Source organism: Corvus moneduloides, chromosome 5 (genome assembly GCF_009650955.1).
Source record: "Corvus moneduloides isolate bCorMon1 chromosome 5, bCorMon1.pri, whole genome shotgun sequence".
Taxonomy (NCBI): Eukaryota; Metazoa; Chordata; class Aves; order Passeriformes; family Corvidae; genus Corvus; species Corvus moneduloides.
Genome location: NC_045480.1, coordinates 228661 through 253889, shown reverse-complemented (window position 1 = coordinate 253889; position 25229 = coordinate 228661). Strand labels below are relative to the sequence as shown.

General features: G+C 43.4%; 1 protein-coding gene across 2 annotated transcripts in view; it reads right to left on the bottom strand.

The window, feature by feature from the left end:
* The window catches only part of ATRN (attractin), a 154573-nt gene that overhangs the window by 13063 nt on the left and 116281 nt on the right, over positions 1-25229 (bottom strand). For both annotated transcript variants that reach the window (XM_032110582.1, XM_032110583.1), the window contains 2 exons: positions 21059-21137; positions 7067-7174 (listed from right to left, as the gene is read on the bottom strand). In XM_032110582.1, the coding sequence (XP_031966473.1) occupies positions 7067-7174; positions 21059-21137 (187 nt within the window). The remainder of the gene's footprint in view (positions 1-7066; positions 7175-21058; positions 21138-25229) is intronic.

The window sequence follows — 25229 nt, the reverse complement described above, 5'->3', positions numbered from 1 at the left end:
AACAGATTATTAGGCTTTAAAAATCATATTCTCAGGGTAGTATGTGTGTCCTGCAAGATAGAGATGAATGAACTTCCAGCAATAATTCACAGTAAATGAGTTTAGATTAATAATTTACATTTACCTTGTCCCTGATATCTACCTTGGAATTTTAAAGGGGCTGGGGAATGAATTGAATTGGTCCCAAAACTGGGTTGCTGCATGTAAGGAACTGAATAAAAATCATATTCAAACCCTCATATGGATGTTAACAGCCTGAAATGGAAAATGCAGATCCGAGCACCCCATATCTGGAGCCCACATGGCACCAGTTCCCAAGTCTGTTTCCCCTTTATTTAACAACTGCTCTGGATTTTCAAGTGCACATGTCAGTCCAGCAGCACCCAGCCACCAGCTCGGGGTGAAGGGAAGGATTTTGGGAGGTGAATTTGGATCTCCAAGGCAGTTCCCCTGAAATGACCAAATCTCATGTCACAGTTTGAGCTTTGCCACTCACGGATGCCAACACTCGTCCTTTGTCTTCAATTCCCAGCCCTCCCCCAGGGAGGGAGTGGATAAGACCATGGGTAGCAAATCTGGGAGATATATATATACACATATGTGTATGTATATATATATATATATATATATAGCCAGTGGTGGGTATTTATTTTGATTTTGTATGGGTGAACAGGCAGAACTTGCACAGTTCTTCTCAAGCACTCAGCTGGTTTTTGCACAGGAAAAAGGAGAAGTAAAAAAACCCAATGAAACAGGACAGTTGGAGGAAGATTGCAAACACAACACACAAAACAACTGCTTGGCATAAATGAATGCAAATAAGTCCTTGATAATGCTGTTGAGAAGCTGCTGGTGTTATTAGTACTTCAATCAGAGAGATGCTCGTTAGAGGGGAAAAAATGAACTTAGAAAATCCTCCTCCTGTGGGAAGCTTCATGCTCCTTCCTCTCCTTCCAGCAAATTCCTCCTTATCAGCTAAAATCAGGGTCCAACCTGCGGAAATGTTTACAGTCCTCAAATCTAAAACTAGTCAAAATCACTTATCAGCCAAGTATTCCCTAAATACAAGGCAGGCTTAACAGATATCTCTGCCGATCTCATGACAGCTCTCTTCCAAATATCTATGTTCCATATTATATTACAGGACTAGCAAAAGTTTCCCCTAATTTTTTCCCTTAATTTTGCAATAGAAATCAAAGCAAGATCCTGGGCACTTGTTAACTGGAAATAATTCATCAGGTGAAGGTTTTATCAGGTATTTTTGTTGATGTTTTGGTAAGAGGGACCACAGCCAGCCTACATGGAATTCTAGTGCAGCTAATCTGCTTTACACATCTCAGCTGCCCAGGGAACACTCCCTTCCTACCACTGGCATTCCTTCAAAGGGGATCCCACACTTTTCCATGAGCTAAAAGTGGGCCAGTGTAAGGGGAATAAACACCAAATAGAAAGTACAAGCTGGGGTGTCCTCCTTCTGTGTTCCTTTGTCACCCCGATCTACAGGAGGGAGCCTAATGAGTGGTTTTGCTAAAGACAGAGACGCAGCTACAAACTGACAGCCTTGGAATTCCTTGGTGTTAACGCATGGAAAAGCTCCTAACACCAGTAAATGCCAGAAAGCTCAGAAATAAGACTTTAGAAATTAAACTGCCTTTCCAAAGGCAAGTTAAGAGGCCCAGAGCCTACCCTAGCCAGGTCAGGCAGGCAGAACCACACCAGCCTTTCCGGCCTCAAAGGCTACATGTGAACCATCTCCAGCAACTGCCACAACAGACCAGGATTATTCAGTTTATTTTCCCCACCTCAATTTCATCCCCTTCCTGCAACTATTATCCTTTTGAGGATAGCAATGACCTTCAGCTTATTTATATCACCCTTGAAAAACCCTAAGCTGCCCTGTCCCCCTCTAACACATCTCGATCAGACAAGAAGAAATGCTGTGCCTCGGCAGGTTTAGACTGGATATTAGGGAAAATTTCTTCATGGAAAGACTTGTAAAGCATTGGCACAGGCTGCCCATGGAAATGGGCCTTACCATCCCTGGAAATGTCCAAAAACCTTGTGGATGTGGTACTTGAAGACATAGTTTAATGGTCAACTCAGTGGTGGTGCTGTGTTCATGAATGCACACGGTGATTTAAAGGTCTTTTCCACCCTTATCAGTTCTACGATTTGACACAGCCTGGTCATTTCTTCTTGACGTGGCTTTCATACATCAGATCTCAAGCCTGCCCTCCTTCCAAATCTGCCTACTTGCACAGGACCCCCAGTCTCAGCTCGGTGGAGTGTCTGTGCCACGCTTACACTAACCCAGCTCACTGTGAGTGAGTAGCTTGGGAGGTCACAGAAGTTGGTCCATCAGCAGATTTGATGGACTAAAAGCAGGTCAGCAACGTGGGAAGTAAAGGGGAAAGTGAGTCATCAAGAGTGACAACCAGAACAGGATAAAAGCTGTAAAAACCATCAGTTCCTTCCTTGGCCCTTAGTTCTTCACTGAACTCCAGCTGCATGAAACAGCCTAAAATCAAGCTACGTGTCAAAATTAAGATGAATTCACCCTGTAGAAGTGCTGGAGCCGGCAGATGCTTCATTTCAAATCATTCCTCACCCTGCAGCTTCCCCAAACCCTGCACCCTGTGGCACAGGACTTACGACTCATTTCTCTGCTCCTTTACTGCTGGTTGCAACTTCATTGCAACATAAAAGGAATTTAACAAGGGCATCACTTGGATAAAAAATACAAATAGACTGAAAATATATTAATTAATCTGTGGTACCCCCTGCCCACTCCCAAATCAGCTCATCACTTTAGCTCTGCACTTCTTGAACAGATGGGATCTTCTGGCAGCCTTTAAACCACTCAACAGCACTTTCTCCCATAACAAAGCAAACTAATTACTAGAGTAAGATGCTATTTCCCATCTATTTTTCTGCTATTTTTAAGGAATCAGCTTGCTGTCTGATTCAGAATTTGCAGTGAAGCCCTCAAACAGCAGAATTAAATGCACATTGGCACAATGGTACAGAACATGCTAAATGAACTTCACAAGGATTTTGCTCACCAAATGCTTCTCCCTTTCCCTTTAGGAAACTAAAGACCATGGATGCACAGATAATTAACCCTTAGCACTGGCTTCATGTGCTGGATCACTAAACACAGCACAGCAAAGACTGCTCCAGCTCTGCTCTAAAAGATCCCAAAATACCTTTTTTTCCAACTTGAGGATAATTTTTTCCCAATGCAACAATTTTCTTGTTGACCCTGTAAGTGCTTTGCTCAACCTCATCATTTGCTTGCTAGGCTGTGCATGTTTTTCCCAAGGTAACTTCTTGCCTTTAGCAACTTCAAGATACATGGAAATCAATGTCAAAATTATAAAATTCCCAAATTCTTTTGGGAAAGCTTCTAAAAATGGCTGCAGAGGATTACAAGACTTAGATTAATTCGATAACAAACCCTAAAAAAGCCCAAGCTACAGCAATACCAGTTCAGACACTTGGATGAGTCCCAGGCACCCAAGGAAGTTAAACACTCTTAGGAAAAAAAATGCAATATTCAGCACCTCTGAATGCACAAAGAGCTGCAGAGAGAAGCCAACAGATTTTGTAATAACTAAGCAAATTTAGTGGTAGATTTGTGATTTGGTGGGTATTTGTTGAGTGGCAAATAAACCAAAGCAGCTGGTTACGTGTTGCCTAGCTGCAGCCTCTAATAGGAATTGCTTCCCTGCAGGTAAATCACTTTCTATTACTCCTAAGCACCCCAGGAAAAATACTAATTGAAAATACAGTTCTAATACTGTCCAGCTGGAAAACATTAGCTTAGGATGGAACTAGCTTGACACTGGCTGCCAACTGGCTATGGACAATGGAATAGGAAATTAATCTCTTGCAGACGAGACATCCCATTTTCCATTTCTCCTTTGTAACCTTCAAATCAACTCTTCATTAACCAATGGCTTTGATTCCCATGGGGAAAGAAAACCATCAGTGAATTCATGATAATGCAGGTCTGGCTTTCTTGCATTAAAATGAAGACTCAAATTTTGACATAGTGGATGGCAGAGGAACTGGAGGGTGGATACAACATCCAGCACCACAGTAACATTTCCCTCTTTTCTTGGCTAAGAGTTAAAGAACAGCCAGACCACAAAGCAACCACAAAGAAAAGTGCAGTTGTCCAATTCTGCATTGCCCCAGCCCACCTTCCTGCAGCTCTCTCCTGCCAAGAGCTTTTTGCCATGCAGGTGCAGAAGGGATGAGGAGAAAAACCCAAGTTGCTGGCTAACGTTAATTCATAACACCCCATAGATACTCAGACTGGTTTTTCATTTCTCTTTAAATTCATTTCCATGCAGGAGCCAACAGGTCAGACTCGGAAGCATCATTCCCCAAGTTGCTTTCAGCCCACAACCTTCCCAAGCCTCCTGTCCTTTTGTGAAACACTCCAGCCTTTTATGACTACTTTTATTCCCTACCCAAGTTCTCCAAGATGAGAAAAAACTAAATAAACCCCATAAAATTTAGTAACTCTCCTTGTCATGTAGACGCGTCCTTGTTCTGCACCTCATCTGCCAGCAGATGATGGCAGAGGTCCCTGCCCATGACAGGTAGTTGGAATGGGATGATCTTTAAGTTCCCTTCCAACCCAAAACACTGACTCGATGGTTTTATGAAGTTACCCATTGACACAACATTACAGGTCCACATTCATCTACTCGGCTCCAGATTCCTGTACCAGGTTTGTGCCATTTGCATGAATCAGACCGTCTCATTTGTGCCCAAAATTCACTAAGAAACATGTATATGAGTTATCAGCACAGAGGCAATTACCAGTTGATAACGATTTCTGGGTCTAAAAGAGGGTACTTCTCCACAGTCTTACTTATTATGTTCCAAACCAGCTTCTTCATCCATTCTAGAGTAACCCAAGGAGGCCAGACAAGATGAGGGCAGCAGAACAAGAGAAGAAATAACGCACTCATCGGAATTGAAGAGATCCAAAGTTTATCCTCTCTGTAGCTTGAGTGCAGACAACTTGTCAGAGATCAAAAAGTTTAGGACAGCTTTGTTCTAGCCTGATTCCACAGGAGAGGTGTTTTTAGCTAGTTTACTTCCAGAAACAGAAAAAGGTGAAGGGAAGGGCCTCAGACAGACAGACTGCAACCCAAAACTATCAGCAGCCAGGCTACATCCTCCCAGATCTGCCTCCAGCCCCATGGCAACATCCATATGCATCCCACATCTTTTTGGAAGAGCAGTGAAACAAAGGTTCAGTCTAGTGTGGTGAGTGACAATCCAAGTGCGCAAGTGTGGATTCCCAAGTCTGGGTGAGCTATTACAGGTAGACTCGCGATACCAGCCTCATGACAGAAGCAGGGAAATGATAAAAAAAATCAGAAAATCTGAGGATCTGGAGTCAAAAGGAAGTCACTGAGGAGGAGAACCACTCAGAGCATCCAAGGGGAGGTCCAGATACTCAATCACTCGAATTACTGAGGACCTTTGCAAATTTTACTTCACTTCCACTATGCTCCAAACCAGGGACAAGACAGGATGAGAGGAAACAGCCTAATGCTGCACCAGGAGAGGTTTAGATTGGTAATTAGGGAAAATGTCTTCACAGAAAGGGCTGTCCAGCCCTGGCACAGCTGCCCAGGGCAGTAGTGGAGTCGCATCCCTGGAGGGATCTGAAAGCTGTGTGGACGTGGCACTTGTGGGGGCATGGGGCAGTGGTGGCCCTGGCAGTGCTGGAGGAATGGTTGGACTCTGGTCTTAGAAGGATTTTCCAACCTTAATTATTCTGTGATTCAATATACTGAAAAGCTGTTTCTACACAGTGTCCACCCAGAACATGGAGCATGGCACCAATCAAGTGGAAAAGTATTAAAATTTGCCATGACAGACCGTATTTACACATAAATAAGGAAAAGCTAAAGCCATATAGGCAACCTTAATGGCGGCATTTCCTGATACTTAGGCTAAGCCTTAAAAATTATTACTCACCAAACAGAAGTTTTGGGGTCAGACTGCTTTCATGGGCTTTACAATAATTAAAATACACGTATTTTTTAAAGAAAACAAGAACTAGCTCTCTTGTTATAGTAAGAGATTGTGAGAAACTTAGTATCTGGACTAATCACAGAATGATTTGGGTTGGAACGGACCTGAAAGATCATCCAGTGCCACCCCTGCCATGACAGAGACACCTCCCACTGTCCCAGGCTGCTCCAAGCCCCAATGTCCAGCCTGGCCTTGGACACTGCCAGGGATCCAGGGGCAGCCCCAGCTGCTCTGGGCACCCTGTGCCAGGGCCTGCCCAGCCTCACAGGGAAGAACTTCTTCCCAATATCTAATCTACATCTACCCTTCTTAACCTTAAGGCCTAATGAGAAAGTCTTCCAAAAAACTTAAGTCTAAATAAAATAAAACAATCTAGCTGCCTTAGATGAGAAAGAAAAATAATCAGTGTTCTCAGGTTCTTCATTTTGTCTTTTTGTATAAAAGTCTGTGCTGGTCAAAGCATCACATCAAAAAGACCTTTGAATTAATTCATCACCTGTTAAATAGGCTTTTCCTAAAAATTCAATGTGTTGTGTGTAAGAATATGCCAGCCTGGTGTACGACAGTGATTTCTTCATGCTCCTACTTGCTAAACACAAGATATATTGGAATATGTATTTTTAATCAGACATATATTAACACTATTACAGTACACAGACATGATTATATTCACATTTGTTTTGAGATATCACGGGAAAGGGTTTCCATTTGCAGCCCAGTGTTCTCTGCTGTAAAGCTGAATTCTTCTCTGCTTCAAAGCATAAAAACTAACAAGGCAAACCCAACACTTCAAATCCAACATCCGCATAACTTTAATGTGAACCAGCCTAAAAGTTATGAGTGAATATCTGAAGGGATAAAAGCAAATTAAAAGGGTACCTGTTGGACCTCCCGGGCTTACAATTTCTTGCGGGTACATAAAAAAATGAGAGGATTTGGGATTATTGTGTTAAATATCCATGGTTAATTGTGGTGAGGACCATCCCAAATCCCCAGCTCTCACCTTTATGCTTCCCCCGATGAGATCTGGTGGCTCTTCATCTGTTTCTAAGGCAACGTTGATGGAAGCGAAGGGGCGACTTGCCATCTGTTGCATCTCACGCAGTAGTTGCTAATTTATTAAACAGAAAAATATTATCATCATATTGTTCTGACACAAAGATGAAAGACAAATGTATCTAAAAGGTTTTGCCCAATACAAAGGGGTATCAATGAATATGGAAAAATAACCTCCAGGAGTTTTAACGGGCTTAAGAATACAGATAATGGTAAATATTCACATTACTACAATTTAACAAGTTACTGGAAGTAAAGCTGAATGCACAATGTGAGCCTGACACGTCTGGGAGGGAAAACGATCCGACTGAATCTCCATAAAGCAGTTATTTACTTTTTAAGCTGTTGTTTGTCATCACCTGTCTGATGCCCACTCTACAGGATTTGTAGGAATCATTTTAAAATTAAACTAGCAGCAGTATATAACTACTGTAAGAATGAAGTTGCTATTTTTTATAACAGCACCAGCAAAATGCTGTCAGGCTTCTATTGAATAATCCTCTTTTTTTATTGTTTCCTTGCTGAATACAGAAAATGGCAAATATGTCCTTATTGCAAAATGTTTTATTAAAATAAAAAACCTTTTCCTGGGCAAATCCCCACAAGCACTCATGACACAAGACATCTTTTTATTGTGCTCTTAAGCACTTCTAAGCATTACGATGCAGCTTCCCCTTTTTTAACACGAAAAAAATAGATACTTTCTACACAGCTGGGCTGGAAACAGCATTTCAGTTTTAGCTGAGCTGCGGACACACTTCTTTTTGGCTCCAGTGACTAATCTCAGGTGAGACAGAAGTCAGAATTCCCTGAAGCAAGGGGTCCAATGGAATTCTGTGTCTATATTTAATAAAGGAAGAAGCAAACACTTTGTACAGCAAGTGAAAACCCAGTGCTCTTCACCTGAAATGCAGAAACTGCCCAAACCTCTTGTACAGCTTTACACATTTACCATCACTACTTACTACAGCAATACCAGTTATCCTCTACTTTTAAGCTAGACTGAGGCACCACCAACGCTCTCTAGAATTCCCACCATCACCACCCACATTTTCCCATTAATTCAGGGCAACCTGACACTTCAAGCCCGAACTGATCATTTACAGCACTCAAAAAGTGCTACAGGAAACACCACAAAATGCACGATGCCCCACACATCCCCCATCCAGCACAGCTGAAGGTGAAAGGAATGTGCCGTTATCCAGCAACATTGTTTGGACAGAATTAATTCACACAATCACCAAATCCCAGAATGGTTTGAGTTGGAAGGGACCTTAAGGATCATCCAGTTCCACCCCCTTCCTGCGAGCGGGCCCTGCCCATTGCTCTGTGCCATTGCTGGGCCCTGCTCGGAGCCCTCCCTGCAGCAGGGACACCCAGGGCTGAGGGCCCCTCTCAGCTGGGGCTCCTCTCCAGGCAGGGAGATGCTCCAGGCCCTTCTTCAGCGCCGCAGTCTCCTCTGGACCCACTCCAGGACATCCATGTTCTCCCTCCCGTCCTGAGGAGGCCAGAGCTGGACACAGCACTCCAGATGTGCCTCACCAGGGCTGAGGAGAGGGGCAGGATCCCATTCCTGACCTGCTGGCACTGTTCTTCCTGATGCCTCCTGGGATCCCATTGGCCTTCTTGGCTCCCAAGGCACACTGCTGGCTCAGGGACAGCTGGCTGTCCACCAGGACCTGGTGGTTGTTCCTCCCCACGTGCAGGACCCCTGCATTTGCCCCTGCTGAATTTCAGAAAGTTCCTCTGTGCCAATCTCTCCTACCTGTTGAGATTCATCTGAAGGGTAACACAGATCCCTCGGGGGGACTGGCTGCTCCTCCCACCTCTGTGTCATCAGGGAACTGCTGAGGAGGCACCAACCCCTCATCCAAATCACTGATGAACCACTCAAACAACACTGGGCCCAGTACAGAACCTTGGGGGACACCACCAGTGACAGGCCTCCAACCAGACCCTGTGCCACTAATTACAACCCTCTGGAAACCTTTTTCGGTCTTTGCTTCGCCAAATCACCTATAATTTTGAGACATTTTCAGTGCAGAAAACTAGAGGACTGTCTCTGTAACTTGGGGGTGCAGGCAAGGCATGATGAGGTCAATGCAGATAAGCTTGAGGGGTGTATGAGCTTCTATGGCTCTCAGTCTAGTTAAAAGAACTGTAAAATTTTACTGCCATAAAAGGCATGTGATAAAGTTTTCCTTAATTTTTGAAAGAAAAAAAGAAAGGGGGGAAAAAAGGCATTTTGAGCAGATTGTAGATACTGTCACTAAGCAAAAACCCAACAAATCCACAGAAATGGAGTGTTCGTAAGCAAACTTGTGTGTAACTCACACTTGGGTAAAAGGACACGAGGAGTGTTCGGGTATTTAAAGCACACCAGCAGATTGCAGACGAAAGCAAGTGTGAAACAGATTGCTGGGTTGTTGTTCCTGTAATTGTCCCCTTCAGCTATCGCAAAGTGCTTTGTTTAATGGCTATAAAATCAATGAACAAGCTGTCCTGATGAAGATGTCCAAGAGACTGACGAACTAAAAGCTATTAGTTCTTCAAAGGAAGTTATTTTACTAAAGAAAATGTGCAATTTGGCAACATGACTCCTATTGAAGTCTAAAGTAGCTTTGAGAATATAGAATCACAGAATGGTTTGGAATGGAAGGGATCTCAAAGGTCATCCAGTTCCACCCCCTGCCATGGGCAGGGACACCTCCCACTGTCCCAGGCTGCTCCAAGCCCCAGTGTCCAACCTGGCCTTGGACACTGCCAGGGATCCAGGGGCAGCCACAGCTTCCCACACCAACCTGTGCCAGGGCCTGCCCACCCTCACAGCCAGCAATTCCTTCCCAACATCCCATCCATCCCTGCCCTCTTTCCCACTGGGAAGCCATTCCCTGGCTCCTGTCCCTCCATGCCTTGGCCCCAGTCCCTCTGCAGCTCTCCTGGAGCCCCTTTAGGCCCTGCAAGGGGCTCGCAGCTCTCCCTGGCTCCTTCCCTTCTCCAGGGCAACATTCCCAGCTTTCCCAGGCTGCCTGATCCAGAGCAGAGGGGCTCCAGGCCTGGAGCAGCTCCGGGGCCTCCTCTGGGCTCTCTCCAGCAACTCCACGTCCTTCTGCTCTTGGCCCCAGGGCTGGGGCAGCTCTGCAGGTGTGTCTCACGTGAGCATAAAAATGCCCAAACCAGGTAAAATCAGAGGTCCAGGATGCAACCAAAGCAGCAAATGCCTAAGGCAACATCCTTTTCCTAACGCCAGCTTCTGGTGTAGCACAAGTTATGTTGCAAAGTTCCCCCTAAAAATTAAGAACTAATTTGAGAAATAATTGTTCTATAACTTGAATGTCACTCTCTCCCCCAAGGCTTGTACCATGCCTGTTTAACCCAGACACATATCTATCCTGCAATATTTGTTTGGCGTGTCAAATTTTTAATTAAAAGATTTTCAGATGCTGTAAGGGAGAAATTGTAACTTTTCCCCAGTCAAGAGGCTGATCATGGCTTTACAAGTCAGCAGCTGTTAACATCTAGATACCCCAGAACCTGCCTTTCCCTCACTCCTAATGATGGGTTTTCTGGGATTTCAGATAATGAACCTCAATACTCTGTCAAGCCAACCCTTGTTTTCCAGATGACACAATAAATAGGACAACCTAGGAATATTTAAAATCACTTAGGAAGAGGATTTTAAAGGCAAAACATTTGACAAGCTTAGAAAGAAATCACATCAAAAAGCATGTCCTGGAATACACCTCTGGCATTTAATATTTAAATAACTGCGAACTGTGAGAATGTCCACAACTTCTATTTGCATTGAGCTTGATTTTTTTTCCATATCATGGAATCATGGAATGGTTTGGGTTAGAAGACACCTTAAAGATCATCTTGTTCCACCCCCTGCTACGGTTCCACCTTCCACTAGACCAGATTGCTCCAAGCCCAGTCCAACCCGGCCTGGAACCCTTCAAATAAAGCGATTCCTACCAGGAATATTTTAAATTCACACATTTTGAGTAATGGACAATCTAAAATGAAGAGTGTGTTACTGATGGGAGAAAAACCTCCTGAGGAAGTGAGGAAAGCCTTGTCAGGCAGCAGTGCAGGCTCTCACAGAGAAGACAAACAGCTATTCAGGTTACCAGGTTAATTGACTAATATAACCTATGCCGTGCTTCCTGACAAGAAAAGCCTGGACATTTTATTCCCACCATAAAACAGCCACCAGGCTCCATATAGCCATCCTGTTACATCCACCTCAGCAACTGCCCTCTGCAGATACTGCTTCATGAGCACAGGGCTCCAGGAGCTTTGGGGGTAGGGCTCTGGTATTTTCAGCCATGAAATAATGGTGCTTTTTCCAGAAGAAAGGCACACATTCTGGATTTTATTTGCTCCTTATGAAGAATGGCTTTAAAAACAAGCTTATTGAAACAGCCATCTTGAACTCTTAATAAACTCCAGTATTTACATGAGCAGCTTGTCTCAATTTTTTTGAAGAAGGAAAACACACCAGGAAGGAAACCAGTAGGAACTCAAGGAGGACAGTAGTGAAGTACTGGGACAGGTTGCCCAGAGAAGCTGCAGCTGCCCCTGGATCCCTGGAAGTGTCCAAGGCCAGGTTGGATGGGGCTTGGAGCAGCCTGGGATAGTGGGAGGTGTCCCTGCCCACAGCAGGTGGGGCAACGAAATGAGCTTTAAGGTCCCTTAGCAGCCAAACCGTTCTATCGTTCTATGATTCTAGAACCATGGGTGTGTTAAGCGAGCAGCAGGCATGAATGAGCTTTCATTTCAATGGAGAGTAAAAGCAAAGCAAGCAGGATCCCACCGAAAGGGAAGAAAATTGCAGCAGACAGGATGTATTCAGGCCAGGCAGCCTGAGTATGTCTGCTGGTATGTCTGGGACCATTACACCAACCCACAGTCGAAGGAGGTGAACTTCAACAACGAGAGCCAGAAAAGAGTGATGGTCTGATCAACAGTGGGTTTTTCCCCAGGAAACTTGTAGCTCTAATTTTTCAAGGTATTTCTGAAATTCAGATATTTCTGGACCCACAGGTTGCTCTTTTTAGAAGTACAGCTACTCCAAGCATCCTGAGGACATACATTTGGTTTGAGAAGAACATTTGTTGAAGACATTCCAACAAAGCAAGCTACACATTCCTTTACTTTGACAGAATCACAGAATCATTAAGGCTGGAAAACCCTCTAAGACCATTGAGTCCAACTATTAACCCAGCACTGCCAAGGCCACCAATAACCCATGTCCCCAAGTGCCACATCCACATGGCTTTGAAATCCCTCCGGGGATGGGGACTCCACCACTGCCCTGGGCAGCTGTGCCAGAACCGGAAAGCCCTTTCTGTGAACAAATTTTTCCTTATGTCTACCCTAAGCCTCTCCTGGCACAGCTTGAGGCTCTTCCCTCTCATCCTGATGAGACAAATACTATTAGAAGTCATCCTTAAATATTCATATGATAACCTTCAAGGTTGCAATGAATTTTAGATAGTGCCTCAAGGATTCGGTTATAACCAAGCCCCTGCTGAACTGGGTCTCTGATCCTGTAGTTCTGTACCACCATGGAAAAAATCAAGCTCCCCCCATGAACAAGCAAAATCACACACTGTGCTCTCCATGCTGTCCACAGCCAACCTGAAAACCCAGGAGACTCCAAAATCAGCTGTGCGTTCTGAGCCACACTCCTGTCAGTACTGCAGAGATGGACCAAAACCCAGAGCCTTCACAAACCACAGCAAGTCTACAGGAAGTCCCAGCTCCAGTGTCACAGCAAGGGGAGAAAGATAAGGAAGATGTAGATGATTAGAGGGATGGAACACCTATGAGTAAAGGCTGAGTTAGTTCAGACTGGTACTTTGAGCTTATTCCTGCAAATCCTTTTGCTTCAAGGACTCCATTTGAATTCAGCAGGCAGCATGTCCCATTTATGCACAAATAACTATTTCCGTATGCACATAAACTATCAACACCCTATTTTCAGGCACGATTAACTTAGCTGGGGGGACACGTCCCAGAACTCACCTGTAATGACATCTCCCAGCAGCTTGCAGGCTGCTGACAATCAGTGTGGAAAGGGGACACCACCCTCACCAGGTTCCCAAGGACCTGTGGAGAAGGTTCCAGCCCTGGTGGCAGTGGCAGCTTGATGCATCTGCATGTCTGCTGGGCCAGCTCCAACAGGTGCTCAGGCCCCATGGAATCATGCAATGGTTTAGGTTGGAAGAGACCATAAAGACCATCTAATTCCAACCCCCTGCCATGGGCAGGGACACCTTCCATAGAGCAGGTTGCTCCAAGCCCTGTCCAACTTCCAGGGATCCAGGGGTAGCCACAGCTTCTCTGGGCACCCTGTGCCAGGGTCTCACCACCCCCACAGCCAGGAATTTCTTCCCAATATCCCATCTAACCCTGCCTTCTGGCAGTGGGAAGCCATTGCCTGCATCCCGTCCCTCTATCCCTTGTCCAAAGTCCCTCTCCAGATCTCCTGGGGCCCCTTTAGGCCCTGCAAGGAGTTCTAAGGTCACCCTGGAGCCTTCCCTTCTCCAGACTGAACACCCCCAGCTCTCCCAGCCTGGTTCCAAGGAGAATCACTGTACATTACTTGGAAGTAACATATAGATCCTGCTGTAGGAACATTTGCTTTATATCATTGTAACTTGGTGACCTTGAGGGGAAGGGGAGAAGACAATGGAGTTACCTTCCAAAACAAAAATTGGCATCAGCAAAAAATAAACATAAGAGCCATAAATATTCCATGAAGATGAGCCACAGTGTCTCAGAACTAAGTGATTTAAAGCATTTAACTACAATTACACTAACTACCATGTAAGTCAACAAACAAACAATTTTCTCTGATGCTTTCATCATCACTGAAAATTAAGTTTTTAAGCCCCTAGAGCAGTGCACATATTAATGTTAGCTAATTAGTTTTGTAACTGACTTTGCAGGCTATGTTGAAAGGGAGAGGAGGAGAGAATTAATGTTCAAATCCTTCTCAACAGGCATTTCCACACTTCAGAACTATAACAAACCAGAAAGCAAAGCTGCTGGGAAGTTGCCTCATGCTGAAATGACAGAAGATATTTAATTCAGGGCTGATTAAGATAAGCAAGTTATTCATCACAATCATGCCCAGTAGGAGGGCATAGAAATCCTGACCTTTAATAAGAACAATAAGATCATTTCTTTTTAAAAGATCAGAAGGATCTAGTCCATGCAGACCAAAATATACACCAATACCTGATAATTACACAATAGCACAATGAAGCTTTAGCTCAGTAGAGCTCTTCTGGAGTAAGTACACAACACTACTTCTCTCCCTAATTTTTCGAAATAACTAAATTAGATACCTGTACAGCTGATGCCTACCATCAGAAAGAGACCTTGGGAGTCTGAAACGAGAACACCTTCAATACACCTGCAGTCATGAGCTTTTTCTAAACAAGGTTGAACTCTCCCAAAGATGGGCTTGATAGAATCAGCATCATGGAATGGCTTGGGTTGGAAGGGACCTAAAAGCCCATCCAGTTCCACCCCCTGCCAAACAGAAGGTTCGATCCAATGGGTTGGTATCCCAAGGATGATACTTGAGCTTCATCTAATTTCATACTCCAGCTTCATCTTTGCTCAAGTTCCCACCAGTTCTTTTTTGGGATACAAAACCAACTGAACTCTCTAGCACCAGCCCCACTGTTACAAGGCCTCAGTCGTCTGCCAGCGCCACGTCTGTGACTGCCAGCCCAATCCAATGGTGTCCTACACAGAGAGGCTAAAGACCCAACTGGTCAGCCGGAACTGGCCATCTGCAAGTTCCCCCGAGATGAGCTGCACTGGGCACAGAAGTGACAGGAGCATGTTCAAACAAAAACAGACCATCAATTTCCCCCCTAAGCGGGAATCTCTTGTCAACACTAATATTTTGGGATGTTTTTCCTCTTCAGGGCATCTCTTATTTCTGCTACAGTTTCCTTCAGTTGGTGACCAAAGCCACATGGATCACGGCGGAGCACACAGTGTTTGTATTTCGGAAAAAGCCTCCTGGCACTATGAGCTGGTTCCCATTCATGGATTTTAAATTTAGGGAGAGCGGAAAGTTACGATTATTTGATCTGACCTCCTGCCTAGTACGAGTCACTGAATTGCACCATGTGCTTGACCTAGAAAAGGTCCTTCCAAAAGCACTGATTCTGAGAGCCATGTTTCTAAAAATAGAAATCATTGGCATTGCCACTTTTGCCATTAAAAAGAAGGGGAAAAAACCCCCAGTTTTTCACTTTTTTACAGTTGCTGACATTGGGTGTTACAGACTGGTTCAGCATGGAAAGGACCTAAAGTTCATCTAGTCCAATCCCCTGCCATGGGCAGGGACATACTGTTTAAACTTTTGGCAGATCCTTTAGAAGATCCTCATCCCATCATGAATCTGCTATGATTCCTTTCCACAGCCACTGACTGGCATCACCAAACCTCAATATGTTCTTCCTTGGAGAAAATGAGGAATTTGTGGTGCTTTAAACTCTTGCTTATCTTCCAGATAACAAATTAATCTTTCAGTGTTGTTCTCCACCATCTGCAATACCCAAAACATTGCTGAGAGTAGTGTGGACACAGTACTCCAGTAACTTGTTACACCCAGTAGTAACACTGCGCTCTTATTTTACTACTCATAAATGCAGGAAATGGAAATTTACATACAGTTATTAGAACACCACAGCCACCATTACTTCAGTCTATCATCCGGGGAATAGCTATTCTGGGAAGTAAACCCACCTTAACTGCATAAATAAAAGATAATCAGGCTTATGCTTCCCACTGTAAAGAGAGAAATTAGTGTGCTCACCATGTGACTTGACCTCCTCAGTCACCTGCTGGCTGTCATTTCTCACTCCTCCAAGTCTTGTTTTCTCTACAAACCACCCCAAACTAAAGCTTAATATTTTCTTTTTGCTGACAGACACCAAATAGTGCTGTCAGTGCTATGGAACAAGAAGGTCTACATGGCAAATGACTGCTGTGAGGTTAGAGAATACACCAGGAAACCCTCCAAAGCACCTGGGACTGCCCAAATCTAGAGGTATTTGTTGCCAGACCTTTTAATACTTCTGCATAAGTTTGATACCAAATCCCTTGGAGCAGATCCTGGTCCAAAACACCACTGGAGACTCTAAACAATGATGAAGAGCCTGAATTACAGTTAGTTTGAAAATATTTCAAATCTAAAGCTTTTTCTTTGACCAAGGATGCCCTTAATCACAGTCTGCGAGAGAAGATCTAAGAGATGAATGAAATACTAACAGGTGAGAGCAGGAAGGGGAAGGAAAGGAAGGCAGGGCAATAAGCAATACACAGCACACATCCCTTGGAACATCTTTGCTGTAAAAAACATAGAAATTTGCTTGCCTACGTGGTATTCCGTGTGCATGGATGTTACAGGGGAGGATGCCAGTGGAAACAGAAGCACTACTAAGTTTTGAATATACTTGGGAGGGAAAAAGGTCTCAGTAAGGACATCAAGAAGGAGAAGGATAATTCCTGCAGTAAATCAATACACAAACCCCATCCTGAATAACTGGGTGACTCGCAGAGTGAAAATATTCAGTCTTAGATAGTCTTGGCAAGAAAGGAGGCAAAATACAGATCATTTAATGTTAAGGGTTAAATTGAGCTCTAGACATCCAAATTTAGTTATCTCTGTAGGTGCTTGCTATTGAAACTCCCACCACATTCCAAAGAGGCACAGAGAGTGATCCAGCTGACCCTCACCACCCTGGGTCAGCCATGATCCCTTTGCTGGGAGGGAGCTACTCCTTGCTCCAAGTGAAGGAAACAAAGCAGACTGAGGGTGAAGAAAAGAGGATTTGGATGCAAAAACAGAACAATAGCACAGAAAATTCCTGACAGCAGATGAGCATATTAAAATTCTAACATCATGCTCATACTTTGTGTGTTATTCTCTCTTACCACCTTGATTCCTTTAATATGTCATTTTCTATAGACAAGACAGAAAGGTTTGCTATCCCTATTTCCTAATGTCAGTCACCTTATTCTAAGCCTCCTATAAAAGCTGCCTTTTTATTTCTATTTTCCTTTTTTAAGATGTCTGAAGATACTCAAACCTGGGACTCAATGGCAAGGGAATAAACACACAGTTTACAACCCCATCTCCTGAATGCCCGATTGTTGAGCTTGGATGGGTTACCCTTCCTTCTTGGACCAGGGTAGGAGAGCAGAGGAGGCTGCTGTTCTGCTAAGTTCTTTATTTCACAGTCTCACAGCTTTCTTGAAGGCAGAGTTTGAAGGGGGTTACATGATAAAGGCAAGCAGCAACAGCAAACAGCAGGCAAAAACAACTTTTTCTTCTAATTCTATAAGCTTTATATTTTTTCTTACAGAAGTGTGGATTATATTTGTTAACTGACCAATAAGATTAACACACCATTCTAGTTTTCTTTTTCTTAACCTATCCTGGTCTAATTCTAACAGTCGTAAGCCTCACACAAGTACTACATGGGTATTACACAGATTTGCATATACAGTTTCTATCAGCTCTTATTGTTTATGTGAACACTCCATCTAAAAAACGTGAACAGTGTAATTCTATCTATGTTTTGTCTAAAGTAAAGAATTCTGTGAAAAGGTAACACTGCTGCAGTAAGAACTGTGTTTAAGGCCTCTGCTACAGCTTTTTAATGTTTAAGGCACTTAGCATATATTTCTACTGAAGTTAAAAATCTATACTTCTATTTCACTTTGGTGTGGCTTCATGTATCTCAGCTTGTCCAAAGGTTTTAATTCAACCCCTGTGCTTTGGCTTCCCTCTGCGCCTGAGTCCAGAGGAGCTTTCACTCCAACACCTGATATGGCACAAATCATTCCCATTTTTACTTCAGGTCAAGTTTTACACTCTGCAAGGTCTGAACTTTCTCTGTGTTCCAAACTCATTTTCCTACACATTGGCTGCACCATGTTTGCACACCCAACAGCCCCTTCAGTCAGGAGGCTGAGAAGCACTGACACGGACACATGCAAGCAGCTGGCCAGAGAAGTGCAGCTGAAATACAGAAGAGGAAAGAAGTCAGGAGAATCTTGTATATTTCACAAGATCCTGATGGAGATTTTGGATTTGTAGCATGCTGCCTTCTCCATAAGGAGCAAAGCAAACTTGGTTTCAACCAAATGATGCTGCTGTGTTCCATTAACCAGCCACACCAAGCACAGCTGTATGCCTTCTCCCACCACATTTTCCAAGCAATCCTGGCTGAGTAATTTTGACTACTAAACCTGTCAGCACACTTCTTTTTCTGCCCTACACATATCTCAAAACAAGTCTCAGCGATCAGCTTTTCACTCTGCACTGTGAGAAGAAGCTGGGCACTTTCAGTGCTTGGGTTGGAAGCAGATGTGTTGGATAGCTGGGAATTACCTGCACACTGCATCATATCTTACTGACTTCTGGGTTAAGATTAGAGAACAAGCACATGGGAAACAGGTGATTGTAACTTGACTACTGCTAAAAATACAGCCCAAACCAGAGAAAGATCTTCCTTCAGGGCTGCAGCATTTTGTAGAATCATGGAACAGTTTGGGTTGGAAGGGACCTTGAAGATCTTCTAGTGCCAACCCCTGCCATGGGCAGGGACACGTTCCACTAGACCAGGGTGCTCCAAGCCCTGTCCAGCCTGGCCTTGGATACTTTCAGGGACGGGGCACTGATCATTATTTTTAACTACTAAAGAGACCTTTGCTTTGGTTTATTGAGAGTCAGTACAAAGAAACTCTACCTTCAAGCTAAAAAAATCATCTTAGATAACAAATTTTTGGGTGGACTTTTGTTTCTGGAGACAGTCTTTATTAATATATGTAATTATGGCACGACAAAGACTTTAAACTGTTTCCTCAAGACTTACAAGTATTTCATTTCTAAGATGAATGGAACAGCAGAGATCCATGAATTACAAGATAGAGTCACTAGATAAAAAGAGAGAGCAAGACAAATAACAGCAAAAGACAGGAATGTGCCTGGAAAACACCACCCTGAACAACTGCCTGTCAAACAGCCACACGTGTAGATTGAATTTAGACCAAAACACGCCAATATGTTGCCAGTAGTCCAGCTTTTTTTTCCTTAAAACATGCATCAGACTGTAACTTAATTTATAGAGACATTTCTCACTTAGGCCACTGTTCAAATACTTTAACTGAGCTCCAAAGCACAGTATTTACTTCTCAGTCTGTATTCCTTATACATTCCTAGATAACATTTAACCCCAGGAGCCACAGGGAATGTTATGCTGACTTCATTTCTTGCCAAGAAAGTGAGCAGGAAAAAACCAGCTGCCCTAGTAAAAACTGATCTACCTTCAGAGAATACAGAAAACCTCAAAGACTTCCATTATTTCCAAGATTAAGGGTTATCTGTTTGAAAAGCAATGATTATATTCTGCAGCAAGTTCACCAGTAAGAGCAGAAACATCTGAAGCAGAAAGAGGAAGAAGAGGAGAAGGGTTATCAGACATCATTCTGCTTTATTACCACAGAGGAGCTCCTCGTATGGAATAAATTCATATTATTCACACCACTGCACTGCAAAGTACAACCAGCTACAGATTTTTGAAGATATGCAGGAAACAGGGACTTACAAAGAATTCCAGCACTGAAAAAATTAATCCCCCAAATCCTCTTGATCAACTCCTATGTGGGAACAAACCACTCTTGAACAGAACAGTGACACAGCTGGGTGTCTGCAGCTGCCAAGAGCTTCATCCTAGCAGGACAGCTGAGAGGAAAACCTATAGGAATGGGCAAATCTCACCTGAAAATCCCAAAGCAGGGGAGAAACACACCTTATTCCTTAGGGAATCTGGCCTCAGGTTATGACATATAGATAAGTATACACAGGAAGTGCACATGGACTTGCTCGAATAATGTCTCGCTTCTCTCCTTTTGCATAGAAATAAACAGATTAAAACAAGACAAAGCTCCTAGAAATAATTCCAGGTGCAGCCCAGCCCAACCTCTGATACCTGTACATTATATGGGGCTCTCCTACCATGCTTTTAGCACTGAGAAAACCCAATGAATGTGTGGTTGGTTGCTTGTGGCACACAGGACTTCTCTACAAACACAACTCAGGTATTTGGCATTTGTGCTGGAAAATGAGGACTAAGGACACATTCTGTGTGCCACAACAATTGGCCACCTCACCCTGGTCACCCTGAGTGCTTTGGGTGGAACAGGAAACAAGGTTCCATTGAGAAGCAAGAGAAGAAGGCAGTGAAAAAAAAAATCAGGGATAAACAAGGAGGAACCAGATTTTGGGGTGTAAAGCACAAAGTTATTTACATGATGCAAATGCAAAAAGTTGTGAAGCTGGTTTGGACCATGGGTAGGTGAAGAAGAAAAAACTTTGGCTCTAAAATTTGCATTTTTAAGTAGTAAACTACAGCTTTCTAAATCCTGGGTGGCTTCCCCACCTTCTTCTTATGCTCCTAATGTTCCGGGGGGGGGAAAAACCAACCTCCCAAAATATCTGAGTAAGGTTTAATTTGAAAATGGGGATTTGACTTCTTTTTTTAACATATTAAAGCAAGAGCTAATGTTTCTATTTTCTGTTTCCTATTTTGAAACAGATGTGCAGAATCTCCTAATTTATGTGGTTTTGTACTTATGTTGTCTAGAAATAGAAGTTCTGGGAATTCAGGATATTCACCCCTATTTTTTTGGTGCTTCACAGAAACTGCAGCATCCGGATACTAAAATAACATAATTTGTCACTGAAACTGTAATCAAAAATACACTAAAGGCCTAAACAGCAGTATTAACTGAATTAGCTTAGCCTTCAATTTAAGGTTAATGGGATGCATATGTGAATAAATACTAGCGAGAACAACTATTAAAAAGACATTTAAGGAACACATTTTATCCTTCTCACCTCTCTCCGTCGTGATGCCCAGCAACTTTGTTTAATCTTCCAAACCACAGCTGCCACCAGGAGCAATGACAGGAAACAACTGGAAAGGACAGGGAAAAAAAATAGAAAATAATATTTTATTGCCTTTGTTCATAACATAGTGGCAGCTGAAAAACTCCAAGAAATGAAAAGTTAAAATAATAATTAGAGATACATTGATGAAAGAAAATCCAGCACGGTTCAGTGCTTGTGATACCCAGTGAGGAATGACACAGTTATTTTCAGGGAAAACTGTTGTTCCAAAGTTCTCTACCTGACTTCCTTAAATGACAGTAAGGGTAAAAGATTTAATCAGATTCGAAAAGCCACTATTGCCTATCTCTGGTGATATTTTAAGTGAGAGGATAACCCCCAAAACGAGAAGCCTTGAAAGAAGCAGAGAAAATTGATTATTATTTCTTTTCCAAATTACAAAAATAAGATACAGTGTAAAGTAGGTGAATTCTTGTAAACAGGCTGTTGCAGAACTACAGGCACTTCTTGATTTCCCAAAATTATATTGGTTTTCTTCAGTCAAAAGAGGGGGGGAAAAAAGGATGAATGGATTTATGAATTTCTAGGGAAAATGCAAGGAAGCAGATATAACAAAAAGGAGTAGTAAATACTAATAACAACAACAATAACAACAATTGTATTGACAGTTATGATCTTATCACACTGAATACCTAATGAGCAACTTCAAGGCACACAGGCTAAGATTAAAATCTGAACCCCAGTGGAAGCCTCTTTCCTAAAGGACTGCACTGATGGGTTACAGAAAACATCTGCAAACCTGTTTGCATGTTGCAGCACATACGGAAAGACAGTTTAAAGGAAAATTTCCATTGACAGGAAGATTAACCAGAACAGATGACTTATTTGCTCAAGTGCAGCATTCACATTAACTGCTGGGCTCTGGATGCTCCAACAGGGATTTCTCTTGAAGAGAAACTTTGCAAAGGACTGCAAAGATGTTCTCACACTCCACCCTGACAGGAGGGGGCAGCCGGGGGGGTCGGGCTCTGCTCGCAGGGAACAGGGACAGGAGGAGAGGGAACGGCCTCAGGCTGGGCCAGGGGAGGCTCAGGGTGGATATTGGGAATATTCCTTCCTGGAAAGGGCTGTCCAGCCCTGGCAGTCCCCATCCCTGGAGGGATTTCAAAGCCGTGTGGATGTGGCACTGGGGACATGGGCAGTGGTGGCTTTGGCAATGCTGGGGGAGTGCTTGATCTCGATGATCTCAGAGGGCTTTTCCAACCTAAATGATTCTGTGATACTATGACTTGGAAATACCTATAATTAAAAAGCAGGATAGACAGCAGGAACCATTCCCTGAGAAATGCAAAAGGTGGAGACTGTTCTTGTTGCCGTATCACCATCTACAGACTACATGTTATGAAAACTCCATGGATTGGGCACACACCCCCAAAGGCAGCCAGTCAGTGATGGGATTACACTTTTCAGGCTTAGATATGCACAGAAACATGCTTTACTATCATATAGCACATAACATTAAAAAATTTTCACTTGTTTGACTTCATGGTCCGGGCACAGGGCGCCCAGAGCAGCTGTGGCTGCCCCTGGATCCCTGGCAGTGCCCAAGGCCAGGCTGGACAGGGCTGGGAGCAGTCTGGGATAGTGGAAGGTGGCCCTTGTGACATGGCAGGGGGTGGAATGAGATAAGCTTTGAGGTCCCTTCCGACCCAGACAAGTCTGGGATTCTGTGACTTCAGCATTGAAATATCTGCACAGCTTTTAAAGACTCCTACAGCGCCCGTTTCTTTATAAATTTAAGGAGGAGCATGGAGAGATTTGTTTTGTCTCTTTCATTTTAAGAAATCACTTCAACCACATTTTCTCTAAATATTAAAATCTGACATTCTTGCACTGTAAAAGGCTGGCCATGTTTCTGCAAACACAAATAGTTTAGACAAGCATTTTAATGGCTATTTTCCATTTTTAAAGGTACTGGATTACTACTGAGTTTTGCAGTAAAAAAACAATGCGCTTCCAGTAAGTAAAAGGCATGGACATTAAATCCTTAATTGCTATCTTGTTGAAGAATCATAGAGTATCTTAGTTTCACAGGACCCATCAAGATCAAGTCTATTTCCCTGCTCTTTGCAGGACAGAAGCAAACATGCATTGTCCAGGACTGAGGATTTCATACCATCAGCCTGCTATTTCTTACAGCAGACTGTCCATAGCACCTGGAAACAGTATTTCTCTCCAGGAGAAGGTTACTCTTGTATGAGATGGAATTTCACTTATTCCACACTTGCATGGGCACAACTGAATGAAGGAATAGAAAAAATTTTGAGTGCTCGCATTTGTCCTGGGATTCACAGAATCACAGAATGGTTGAATTTGGAAGGGACCCTAAAGCCCACCCAGTTCCACTCCCTGCATGGGCAGGGACACCTCCCACTATCCCAGGTTGCTCCAAGCCTCATCCAACCTGACCTTGGACATTTCCAGGGACGGGGCATTAAACTCCTGTTAGCTTCCCACAGCACAAATGCCACCACACTTAATGGCTTTGCTAAGCTTTTTTTTTCTTCTTTTAAGCTCTCTTTTCCTTCAATAAATCTAAATGTGCTCCCTGAAGAGCAAAAATCCAAATTGTATCCTTGCAAACCCAGCTCAGCCCAGCCATGAGCTAAATCTTTGGTCTGCTTTGTTTTCAGTAATGTTTTAATATCATTATACAAATGGAGAATGAAAATACAACAAAATTTTCAAGGCAGTGGAGGAAAGTGATCCTGGCTCCACATTACATTTAACCATGAAAAAGAAATATATTCAAAGTACCTGCAGGAGTGCCCAGGACAGGCTGCCAAAGCCAACACCTGCCAGGCAATTGTCTTCACCTCGTGACTCCAGCAAGAAGCTTCATTTCAGAAGAAAGCATTCAAACTGCCAGAGGGCAAGCTGGATGGAATATGGGGAACAAATGCTTCCCTGTGAGGATGGTGAGGCCCTGGCACAGGATGCCCAGAGCAGCTGTGGCTGCCCCTGGATCCCTGGAAATGTTCCAGGCCAGGTTGGACAGGGCTTGGAGCAACCTGGGGTAGTGGAAGGTGTAACTGCTGTGGAACTGGATGGGCTTTAAGGTCCCTTCCAACTCAAGCCATACCATGATTTTCTGATTTTAGATGCAGTTTATATGCAACATAAGCAGCTGTCATGGCTTTTCCGTGGTTTATCTCCTCAATACACCTTTTTTTGGGGAAACAAGATGGAAGTGCAAAGGGCAGAGGAAAAATGCCACCAATGGCAAAATGCCATTAATCTCGAGCACCTCTGTTAAATTACCTATTTCAGTTGAGTTTCTCCAGGAGGAGTTTCTCAGGAGGTCAGGGATACAGATGAACTTGCATTGTGCCACCCACAGCCAGCAAAGTCAACAAGGTCTCCACCTTTACACAGTAACATGCTCCAGTCACATGTATCTATCAGACAGCTTCAGAAATAGACACACCAAATAGAAGATGCAAATCAAAACATGCTTAACTGCTACAAGGATGGCCCCTTTTCAGGAAAAAAGTGACCTCAGCAATTTGAAAATTGTTGGACCTCTTATTTTGAGTTGATTTCATAGAATCACAGAATCATTTATGTTGGAAAAGACCTCTAAGATCATCAAGTCCAACCATTAACTCAGCACTGCCAAGGCCACCACTAAACCATGTCCCCAGGTGTCACATTTACAGTGGCACTGTAAATATGTCTCCCTACGTATTATTTACTCCCTCAGAGAAGAAAGCTAGAGTGGAGAACTAAGAGGATCACCTTTATTACTAAATCTCCTTTCCAAAATGCAACACTGCACAAGTCTGCATGTCCCAGAGTCTTTCATTGGTTTCCCTTTCCTGCCCATTTCTGGCACCACAGCCAAGATTTTTGTGAGAAAACACAGCAAGGAATTAACAATTAAAGACTAATAAAAACTTCTGCTAAAACGCACACCACAGTACCCTTGTATTTCAGGGGAACAGCACCATACATCTTTGTACTGTCACAAGGAGGCAGCAAATATCCACAAAAGCTATAAAATCACTAAGGAAATATATTTTCCCCCTTGAACTAACAACCCTTGGAAGCACTCGGGGAGAAATAAAAGGCAGAGCCTGCTGCAGTCCATCACCTGCTG